Raw genomic sequence first — 11959 nt, 5'->3', positions numbered from 1 at the left:
TCCAGGAGAAGATGGAAGAAGTGCACACCTCTGCATACTGCCCCCTGTTCGCATGGAATCAGATGAACCAAAACACCTTTGGCATATTAGTTTTGTTGTAGTTGTGTTGAATTAAATTAACACTTCATAACACATGTCACTTTAAATAACTCACTTGCACAATACTTCATCTATTTGCACTGCTAGTTTGGCACTCTTCATGAAGATAAGTTTGTTATCTTGAAGGCGCAATGGACGATTTTTCGGCAATTTGCGTTTGTTTATTAGCGCGACAGATCGCATCGCATCTCTCGTCTCCCGTACATTTCCGTCTTCTTCTGAGTCAGCTCGAACTGTCTTTCTCCGTCTTCATTTTGTCCCGTACACTGAGAGAACTATATTATGATAGATCAATGCGCTTAGACACGCGGAAACATGGGGACGAGCCTGACGCGGCTGCATGTGAGCAGTAGGTGTGTTTTATGATTGATATCATACGTGGCAGGACTAATCGGCAGTCCACGCCACGAGGAAATAAGACTTAAATTTGGGCAAAAAAAAAAAATTTCAGCAAATTTTTTATCATATTTCCTCGTGGCGTGGATAAATCATTTGTCCTGCCACGTATCAATCATAAAACGCACCTACCGCTCACCTGCAGCCGCGTGCGGTTCCTCCCCACGTTTCCGCGTGTCTAAGCGCATGGATCTATCATAATATAGTTCCCTCAGTGTACGGGGCAAAATGAAGACTGAGAAAGACAGTTCGAGCTGACGCAGAAGTGGACAGAAATCTACGGGAGACGAGCGATGCGATGCGATCCGTTGCGTTAATAAACAAACGCACGTGTGTGTTGTATCAGTCCGCACGGGGGAGTGCGCATGCGCACTTCCGCCTGCGTTCTCAAATCGCCGAAAAATCGTCCATTGCGCCTTTAAGTTCGGGAGCAGGACCACGCCCTTTCCTGCAGCTACACTACTTAATCATCCAGATCACATACACCTGTGTTCATGACGTCGTGCCCCTCCCACCCTCTTTTAAATTGTTTTAATTATTCTAATTTGTCTCCTAGATGGGGTATCGGGGCCCGGGAGCCTTCAGCCCTCATCGCAAGAAGCCCCAAAACGGCATCAACTTCGTACATTTGTGTTGTTCATGTTTCTCTCCTGCCAATAAACACCTTGCATCGTATCTGGGGTTGTGGTCATTGTTAGTGAATTGCCATAAGCCTACATTTGTGTATTAATTTAGCCTATTTAAATTCCTATTCTTTAGCCTTCCTTTTTCTTTTCTGGTTTTGTGTTGCACCATATCCATGACCCAAAGCAAACTACTTGAGAACGGTCACTGACCCTGGCAATACAACCTTTTCTGACTTTTTCCTGATATTTCGTAAATAGGCTATAAATTAGTTGCAGCGTTTATATTTCCATTTAATACATTTAATTTTATTTCAAATGAAGTTCTAATAGAAATGGATAAACCTAAACATGGTATGCTGACTCATTTGAAATAACTAGTCAACTCTAGTAACCTATGGTCGGCTAAATGTTTTACTGTCTCATGTCAAGTGAAGAAAAGCTTGAGACACAGCCGGGGTCTTGTTGCCTTTGGGACAGTCATTTGAAGGCATCACATGGGTTCCTCTGCGGTTCGGTGTGTTTGATGCAGTGAGGAGAGAGAGGCGTGTCGGTCCCGTCCGGCCCGGTCCACTCTGAGCTCATCCACTTCATGTGATGTCCGCAGAGAGGAGGGAGCGACAGAGGCGTGGAGCTAGAACAAACACCTTTCCCTAACATCCAGGCAGGGCCATTTGGCGTCGGACTGCATGCCGTGAAGTGCTCGCTCCATCCCGGATTGCTCGTACCGGAGAACTGCAGACCGGATCATGGGAGATGCTCAGTCTGCGCAACGGGACGGAGAGAGCGAGGCGGCGGCGGCGGAGGAGAGCGCGGTGGAACGTGGTCCAAGTGGGGAAAGCGCGCATGACGAGGTTTGAGAGGATTTGTGTTTCTTTATCACTTCATTTACTTGTTTTGCTGTCGCCTGTGCAAATGGATGACACGGATAGATGGTACTGTGTGTTGCATATTTTGCTGAGGCTACTTTTTTTTTTTTTTTGTTTAATCAGGACAGACAGTGCAGGAGTGGTGAGCCAAAAGATTACGTGCTGTTGGCAACAGAGGAGTTTCCAGTGAATAAGCTACATCATGCATTCACATTTCTTTGACACCTTCATTTTTACTCATCTTTGTAGAGGAGAACATTTTTTAAAAGGCTAAAATAACAGTGTCTAAAAGACGCTTCTTGGGCTATTTAATTTCATAATATCAATGCAATAATTGTCCTGTCTATTGCAGGACCTACACATCTCTTTGCATGCATACAACCGCCATTGACAGGATATTTAGGCTATCTAGTAAACATCTCTACCCACTGAGATAAGGCTTAGACAAACACCCATTGACTAGAATATCTTTGAGGTTTAGTCCCAATTCAGTGTCACTAATGTAGGACCAGACTTTCATGTTCATGGTGTAAAGCTGACTTTAAGTTACTTTTTTTTCATGATAGATGATGATTGATAGATGAACACATATTTGCCCTATTTGTTCAAAGTTTGACAATTGATATTATGCTTTGGGTTGTCTTTATTGTCACTATAATGGTGGAAAATTAATTGATAATTGATGCCTTTAATCTTATCAGTCAGTCCACATACTTGAAATGTAAATTTGACAACACAAGTTAAAAAAAACAATGTTCACGTTACTTCAAGTTGGATATAATCAGTGTTTCTAAACATGCTTTCAGACACATTTGTGTAATTTATTTTAGGCTGATGTGAATCAAAACGCAAGGATAATAATAAATAATGTGGTCGAGGTCAAGAATTGAACTTACAATGATGTGGCAGTGGTAAACAAACATGTGCATCACCTTTAACCACTGCACCACTGCTGAACATGATGCATCATTTTTCAATAGAGTTATGAACCTTTGAATTGTAATCAAATTGAATCACTTGGGAATGATAATAGTCACGCTGTCTACAAATATCAGAGACCCTTTTCACGCAAACATGTATTAAAGCTTCTGATGCTATTTGCAAGAAATAGTTGTTTTGAATCTTTTCCTGGTGCATAATGGACTCTCTCATGACTTTCGTCTTGTGATGCTATAAAATAAACAATTCAGCAGGTATTGAATGTTGCTTGTAGTTGCAAATAGTTGTGTAATTACTTCACACATTGAAGTGAAAGAACAAATACTTTTGTGTTCTTAATTACCGGTAGTCTGTGATTCATGCGGTCTGATGGAGTCTGTTTTACAGTAGTTTGTGTTGAGTTTAGTAGAAAAAAACAAAGAGAGATGGATTAATGACCTTCCTTTCTTAGACCAAACCCAGGGGGCGGATACAGTTTCTCTGCTCTCAGCAAAAGGACACATTGATTATTTGTGGGCAGTGTACGATCAGTAGTTGAGGCTCAGTTGGAAGTCAATAAGGGAAAATAAGAAATACTCCATATCTGTAGTCAATGAACTGTTACCTTTAAGTAGTAGTAGTCCAAGTAAAACATAACTGAGAGTAAGATGCATACTGGAACCTTCACATTGCAAATACTATACTTCACAGAACAACTGCAAACAATGTATTTACTATTTTCACCACTATTTACTGCCTCTTTTAAAACTTCTATATGTGCACTACTTTCCACAATGTTGCTTCCACTGCCACAATACAAATTACTTTTTTGTCATCAATGTTCTCAGATAAGAAAGTACGTAAACAAGAGACATCTCCTCTACTGTGTCAGCAACTTTGTAATGTTTTGTTCTTTATGCATGATCAGTTTGGGGTTAAAACAAGCTCATTGTTGTGTGTGCCTTCTAAGACTCAAAACAGAACAGTGCTTACATTAAACTGCAAACTCCAAACAGACAATAATAATTTTAATAAAATATGACTGCACAGTAGAAATAATTATCCTATCAGGTAACACATTTACGGAAAGACAATGGTTGAAAATCATCCAAGACAAATATTGTCCTCTGTAAAGGACAAATACATGTCCCAAGTTACATAATCCTTGCCCATTAGCAGGTACAGATTCAAATGAACAGAACTTTAGTCTTACAGCTGTTTAGTGAATTTGTCTGGTAAACATATTTGTTCCCAGTCCCTACTCAGACCATATAATCAACATTAAAGATCAGGATCAGTGGTGAACTTATGTGACTATACCTGTGCATTCAACAGACAGCAACTGAGAAAAACAAGTCAGTGCAGTAGTTTGCAAAAATTACATTCTCCTCTAGCACTTATGACAACCTTTTTGTAAGAGACAAAACACATAATGCAATAGCCCATTTATAATATATATATTTACATTTAGCTGCTATTTTTGCTTTTTATAATGAATACTGTTGACTGTCTTGCCTTTGTAAATGTAGATATAAAGCCGTTTAAGAAAATTATTCAAACGTGAAAAGGAATTTATACATTGTCAATATATAAAAGCTCCAATTTGGATTAAAAAAAATATTTCAACATGTTTAATAATTTAAGTACTGCTGATTTATCACCTCCATAATTTACCATGAGTCTTTTGTGTTTGCTTTTAGCTGATGCAGAACAATGGGCAGATCTCAGAGTGTAATTCAAAGCCAGATGGGACAACAGCAGATGACAATGGCCTCTGTGAAGATCAATTTGCTAAGGAAGGTTGGTAATCATTTTTATACAGCTTACCGCACCATTTTTAATGTATATCAACTTTAGCATCAGGAAATCTTTTTTTTTTTTTTTGTATAAGCTGTCATCGAGGAAGACAAAGACATTCCAGTGACCGGCTCAGCATCTGAAGAAGTTGCAGATGTCCAAGAGAAGTTACCAGATCCAAACGAAGAGGAACCTATTAAAATAATGAACATAGACGCCAAGCAGAATGACCTGAATGAAAGCTTTAGGAGATTTTTCAGCAACATTGGTTTAAAACTGACAGTCAAAAAAGGATCAGCAGACCAAGCAGATGATGAGGCAGAGAAAGAAGAAATAGAAAAACTGGATGCTTTGGAGGAAACCACAAGCAATAATAAATACGAAGATGTTGAACAAACTACTGAGTTGAACGCAATACAAGATAATGATTCAACTACTTGTCCTACATTGACAGAAGGAACGTCAGATGATGTGGCAGAAACTGTAGAAGAAAACAATACTGAAACAAAAGAAATAGCAGGTAATGCTGAAGCTCAAGATGCAAATGTAACTGTAACACTTGAGCAATCGCCAATTCACCAAGAGGAGGGGGAGGAGATTGTGTCGCCAATTAAAATGTTTTTCACTACTGGAATATTTGCGGGTCGGAAGAAAAAGAAGATGGAAGAAGAGGCAGAGGCAGAGGACAAGGACAAGGAGTTGGTTGATATGAGCAAAAAATACGCAGATGCACCTGAAGATCAACAAGACATAGTGGAAGCTAGTTTGAGTGTTGAAAAACAGGAGATTGAATGTAAAGAGGTGCAAGAAGATGCAGAGCAAGCAGTTGAACCCCCTGAATTTGTGGACAGAGGTAAATCTCCATCAACAGATCAAGACAGTGAATCAGAAATTACAAGTTCACAAGAAAAAGTCCAGTCGAGTCCATTAAAAAGACTATTTTCGGGGAGAACATTCAAAAGAAGTTCAAAAAGACAAAAAGGAAGAAGATCAAGTGATGGCACCCTGTCTGATTCAGGTGAGCAAATTGAAAACCAAAAAAGTGAAAACACAGAGCGGCAAGATACAATTGTAGAAACTCCCTCACCTCCACCTTTAATGACAGACCAAGAGGAAGAATTGAGCGCTTGGGAAGCATTTAAGAAACTCATGACGCCTAAAAAGAGTTTAAAAAGGGCATCTGTTGGCAGTGAAGAGCTACAGGTGCAAGCTGTGGCTGTGGAGGAGACAAAGCCAAGCGAAGGAGAGCGGGTATCAGATCATAGTACAGAGGAGGGCCGGAAGAGGAAGGACTCATCTCATTCATGGGAATCTGTTTTGTGTGGGTCTGGACGAAGGCGAAGCAGAAAAACATCGGACTCTGAGGATGAACAAAAACAAGATGTTGGCGAGGGGGAGAGTCCAAATGAGGCAGGGGATGTCGTGACCTCTATGACAAAACAAGCAAGTAGTCCGTCAGACAGCGAGAGCTCAACTTGGAAATCATTTAAGAAACTCATGACACCAAAAAGAAAAACTAAAGATGACGAGGAAAGCAGAGACAATGTGCAATCAGATAGTGAAGTGACACAAGAGGAGACATTGTTTTCCATGAGGAAACTACTTCCAGGTCGAAGAAAGGGGAAATCAGGAGAAAAACAGGATCAACTCTCCTCTGATGAAGGTGATAGGGAGGTGGTTTCTATGGAAGAAGACTCAGAAACACCAGCTGTGGTCCCTCTGTCAGAATTTGACACGTCCGAGACAGAGGAGACAGCAAAGACTGATGTTGAAATCCAAGATAGTGACCTTGAATCTGAACAGGAACACATTCTTGAAATTCACCAAACGTTTGTGAAAGAAGTCCAAGAACACCCTGTCACACAGATAACTGCTTCAAACCAGGATCAAGACGAACTCACGGATTTCAGCAATTATCAACCGCTAAGTGACATCCCAGAAGAGGGCAACATCACAGAAACTGTAGTTACTTCTTTGATGGAGGATGTTGCTAAGGATGACACACTAGCAGACGATCTGGTAGAGTTAACATCCGAAGCTATAACTGCTCCAGAGCCTGTAGATGTTACAATGGCAGATGAGACAGATGAGCTAATGCTATCGGCTGCGTCCCACTTGACAGAATCTACTAAGACGTCTGGCAATGCGACACCAGTTCCTGTCGAATATGACGTTAAGGACACTGAAGTTTTGCTTCAGGAAGTTGTTGAGATCATTTCTGAAGCAACAAAAGCCAACACATTTTGTTCAGAAGAGCTGGCCTTAGAAAGAGTTGTCAGTTATGTCACTCATGAAATGTTGGAAAGATCAACCAGTGAGGAACAAAATGTCATGGAAATACAGTCTGATGCAGTGACCCTAGAAACAGGGTTTCAGGTCGACCAAATTAGAGATACTGATGTCGACATTCCAGTTACAGTCGTATCAGAAAGCCTGTCAGAATTCAAAGATGCCCTTTCAACTGAGTATGTATCTGAGGTTTCTAAAGTGGAATTTGAGTCGGCAAAAATAGATGTTGGTGAAGTTCACACTGTACGAAAAAGGGCTGTGAAACAAGAAAGTGTAGATGACAGTGATTATATGATTGAATCCTTATCTGAGGTCCCAGAATATATAGATACGGTACTTCAAGATGAAAATGTGGTCCAAGATGTTTTGCTAGTTGAGAGCCATGAAGGAGAACCAGAGGAAGTAAGAACAGAGTCTACAGAACTATTGTTAGAAGAAAACATTGAAGGAATTGATCTTGTGGCAGAACAATCTGAATCAAATGATGCACAACTAATCACATCAGAGGCACCATCAGAGCCAGAGTTACTAAAAGGTGAAGGAGATGATACAGTGGAAATAGACAAAGAAGAGGAGGCCATACAGGAACATGAAGCATTGATGGGATCTGCTGAAACCATCAAAACAGTCCAACCAGACCAACCAGAAGCGGTGATGGGATCTGCTGAAACCATCAAAACAGTCCAACCAGACCAACCAGAAGCGGTGATGGGATCTGCTGAAACCATCAAAACAGTCCAACCAGACCAACCAGAAGCGGAGGAGATAACAGATAAGTTGGACCAAGAGATATCAAACGAAAAAGCTCCAGTGGAAATGTACAAAGTAACAGAGACACATGTGGAGGTTGAAATTGTAACAGAAGATGATTTTGAATTTATCTACAAGCAAGATGTAGAGGACATACAAGAGCCTACACTAGAAAGCCAAAATGTGCCAGAAGATGCAGATGAAGAGGTAGCTACGCAAGAAGAAGAAACTGTGCCAGTGACTGATTTAGCAACTAAAGAAGAAATTATTGAAGATATAGCTATAGAAGAACCTGAGACAGATGTTATTGGTGAGAATGACCACGATATAATAGAGGAACAAAGTTATGAAGTCAGTGTAGATGTCGATAAGGAGTTAGTTTCTGTCACTGAGGCCATTGAGCAAGAAAGCAGAGAACAACCAGACGGTGCACTTCTAGAGATTGACATTTCACAAGTGGAAGATTCTACCAAGTTGTTTGAAGAAACATTTGCAGAGGAACTTAAAGAGCAAATTTTGCCATCAAGTGACCAAGAAATTATGGAGCAAACCATTGACGAAGTGTCTACAGAGGCCACCCAACAGGAGGGTTTTGAAGAGTTGGAGGGCACACCACTCCCAGAAATTGCCGCAGATGAAATTGATGAAAAAGTTGAAGTACTTGAAACAATTGAAAGTCAACCAGAAGAGACCAATGTACTAAATCAACCAGTCATTATATCTTCAGCTGCAGAATGCGAAACTGAAGCAATGTCCCAAATTGATCAAGCTATAGATGTGAATTGTGACCATTCAGAAACTAAACCATCAGAAGCCCAAATAATACAAATAGACCATTGCCATGAAGTTGCAGAAGAAGTTGGAGCCTTACCAGTTGAGCACGTGCCATCAGTTTATGAGGTTTCAGGCACTGCGCAAGAACTTGAACACACAATTACTATTGAAAAAAGTTCTGAAATAGCTTTATCGTCTATCGAAGATCCAATGCATGAAGTGTATGTTGGTGAAATCGAGGTCAATCCTGAGGAACAATTGGAGGAAGAGATACCACGTCCAGTGACAGAGGTTGCTGAAGTTAAGAATGTTGCACTACAAGAAGAAAGCGCCATTACGCTACAAGTGACAGCCATCATGCCTGACCATATGATCCAAAAGAAGGTTGAAGACAGTGATATAATTTCAGAAGAAACCTCTATTCCATGTGTGGACAATGCAGAGGTCCTCGATGAACCTAAACATGCAGAACAACTTACTGAGGTTGAGCAAGTTGGCATTCAAGGAGAAAAGGAAGAAGAAATTGCACCTCCTGAGACTACAAATGTTGATGTAGAGCACACATTGGCGGCACAACTGACTACATGCACTCTCTTAGATATTGTATCACAGTTCCCTGATGTATCCAGTGAGACAACAACGACAATACATGAACCAATTCTCGGCATTGTCATAAATGAGCAAGAAGAGCAAGAGGCCATTGAAATAACAACACCATTGGAAGTAAATAATGTAACTCATGTGGCACAAGAAGGTACAACTGTTGCCCTAATGCGTGTACCAGCAGTAGAATGTGAAGACAGTCATCAAGTTCAAGTACAAGTGGTCAATACGGATATCCAATCTGCAGAGGCAAGAGTGGATACAGCGTTGGAAATTGGGGTTCAGGAAGACAAAGGAGTTGTGGATTCTTGCCATGAAACAGTTGGAGTGGAAAGTTTTTCTGCTACCTCAAATGCTGAACCAGAGATAGTGAGTGAAAAGGACGAGGTGGCTGTGCAAGAAATTGTTCAACATGTAAAAGAAATAGCCCCTGAATCAGAGGAACCAGAATATAAAGTACTACCAGTTGATTCAGTTGAGAGTCAATTCAGTGATGACAGTGAATCGATGGAGTCACAGGTTACTGAGGTTACAGCTATACAAGACTCTGTGATGGAAACTAAAGTGTTTACCAAAATGGATGAAATGAAAGATGTTCAAGAACAAGCATCTGGACAAAATCATGTTGCAACTCAAGATAACAGAGCAGTTGCAGTGCCTCAAAATACTGGGATCATCTCATCTGCAACTCAAGATAACAGAGCAGTTGCAGTGCCTCAAAATACTGGGATCATCTCATCTGCAACTCAAGATAACAGAGCAGTTGCAGTGCCTCAAAATACTGGGATCATCTCATCTGCAACTCAAGATAACAGAGCAGTTGCAGTGCCTCAAAATACTGGGATCATCTCATCTGCAACTCAAGATAACAGAGCAGTTGCAGTGCCTCAAAATACTGGGATCATCTCATCTGCAACTCAAGATAACAGAGCAGTTGCAGTGCCTCAAAATACTGGGATCATCTCATCTGCAACTCAAGATAACAGAGCAGTTGCAGTGCCTCAAAATACTGGGATCATCTCATCTGCAACTCAAGATAACAGAGCAGTTGCAGTGCCTCAAAATACTGGGATCATCTCATCTGCTGGTAACATAGAGGCCCCATCAAGTCTTTCTTTAGAATTCAAGCTAAACATTCAATTTGGGCAGAGCAAGGCACCAACTTTACTGCCCCAACCCAGCCACTTTACAACTGAACAGACTATATCCAGCCCACCACAAACGTTAACGCATGTTGTCGACCGAAATGAACCTGCAGAAACATCAGCGATGTCTGAAGTTGGGGTCCAAGCAGAAGAGAAACAAACCAAGCTGGAAAATGATTTGCAAAAAAACAAAGTTGTGATGACAGAGGCAGCAGTCCAAGCAACAGAGACAATTCAAGCGCCAGATTTGATGGTGACAGTTAAACATGTAGAGTTGATGGATGTTGGGATACAGTCTACTGAAATTGAAGAACCAATTAAAGAGATGGCAGATATCGATATTAGCCACAACAAAAGTCTGATGGATGTCAGCACTCAGTACAGCGAAATATTTGCGCAAAATGAAGTCAAAACAGAAGAAATGGTTGACCAACCAGTCTTAATATATGTTGATAACCAATCCAATCAGCAAAAGGAAACAGATGAGGAAGTTAAAACAATAGTTGATTATATTTCTGGTGTAAAAACAGCTGTGCAACCAGAACAAGACATAGAAGGAAAAGGAGTTTTACAAACTAACTTGGTTGTTCTTCAGTTTTCTAAGGATCAAGGCAAACAAACAGAAGATGAAGATGAGAACCAAGATATATGGATGGAAGCAGAAGAAGATATCGATGCTGAAGAACAAATAGCAACTATGCCTCAATGTGAGATTGAAGAATCCTTTGGAAGTGAACCAGACCATTTCCAAGAAACAAAAACAGATTTTGAAGAAAGTCTAGAAAACATAAAGATGAATGCTCTCAAGTGTGATATTGACAGTGAAGGAGAAGATTTTGCTGTCGCGCTTGAAGATCCCCAAACTGCATCTGCGATCGCCACCATCGAGTGGGATTAATACAGCTACCAACAGGCAAGTGAGATTTTTTTCAATACATTTTTCTAAAAAACAGAAAACATTGATCTACTAATTGATTTTATATTGACAATCTTTCAGGTTGGACTATCACCAAGGAAGACATTAATGTTGAAGCCTTAAATTCTGAGACAGAAAGCGGGTATCAACTGATCATCTCTGATTATCACTGTGGCTCAAAATGCACCTTCTATGCTTCAATATCGTACACATAACTTATTGTTTATTTATACAGTGCAATAACAGATCCCAATTTTCACCATTATGAAAGTGTTGCCTTAAGTAAGTTATGTTGGAAGAAATTATAAAAAGCTATAATGCTCGGTTTGAAAAACACTAACTGGAATAAGCTCTCAGGGGGAAAAACGTTTGACACTGAACTACATAATTCCCGGCAATGCCCACTCCAGTATTATTTACCTTGACGGCTTTTTCAAAGAAAATGCAACCCACTGTTATCTTCTTAAAGACAATTGTGCTGGAATTAAATGTATTTTACAGAAACATTATGTTCTTATTGTGAGCACATCCTTAACTAGCCCTTATATTATGGCCATTGACCACATAACTTCATAATATTAATGAAACACATACAGATTCTTGTCCTCATCCATGAATCATCTTATTAATACAATAACATATTCACTCGTTACCTGATGTATCCCACCCACCAACACATGGTCAAGAGATAAACATCACTGTCTTCAATTCACATTCCATCAAGTGGCCATAATGTAATGCCTAATTGGTATAAATCTGTATTTCTTGACATAATGATGC

The 11959-nt window shown here is 40.2% G+C and overlaps 1 protein-coding gene across 1 annotated transcript; it reads left to right on the top strand.

Annotated features, from left to right (window-relative positions):
• Nucleotides 1-1636: 1636 nt before the first annotated feature.
• Nucleotides 1637-11641, top strand: akap12a (A kinase (PRKA) anchor protein 12a). Its single transcript, XM_072457104.1, has 5 exons — nt 1637-1972; nt 4606-4705; nt 4797-7672; nt 7754-11176; nt 11261-11641. The coding sequence occupies exons 1-4, from the start codon at nt 1868-1870 to the stop codon at nt 11159-11161; spliced, it is 6489 nt and encodes a 2162-aa protein (XP_072313205.1). The 5' UTR covers nt 1637-1867; the 3' UTR covers nt 11162-11176; nt 11261-11641.
• Nucleotides 11642-11959: the final 318 nt, after the last annotated feature.

The sequence above is a fragment of the Eucyclogobius newberryi genome, unplaced genomic scaffold (assembly GCF_026437365.1).
Source record: "Eucyclogobius newberryi isolate DKJ021-1_F unplaced genomic scaffold, fEucNew1.0.hap1 SCAF_21, whole genome shotgun sequence".
NCBI classification, from domain to species: domain Eukaryota; kingdom Metazoa; phylum Chordata; class Actinopteri; order Gobiiformes; family Gobiidae; genus Eucyclogobius; species Eucyclogobius newberryi.
This window is presented reverse-complemented; position numbering and strand designations above follow the sequence as displayed.

Coding starts and splice junctions, on each gene's coding strand:
- akap12a (XM_072457104.1), top strand. CDS start 1,868: ATGGGAGATGCTCAGTCTGCGCAACGGGACGGAGAGAGCGAGGCGGCG. Junction 4,706..4,796: donor AGATCAATTTGCTAAGGAAG/GTTGGTAATCAT, acceptor TTTTTGTATAAG/CTGTCATCGAGGAAGACAAA. Junction 7,673..7,753: donor CTGCTGAAACCATCAAAACA/GTCCAACCAGAC, acceptor CCAGAAGCGGAG/GAGATAACAGATAAGTTGGA.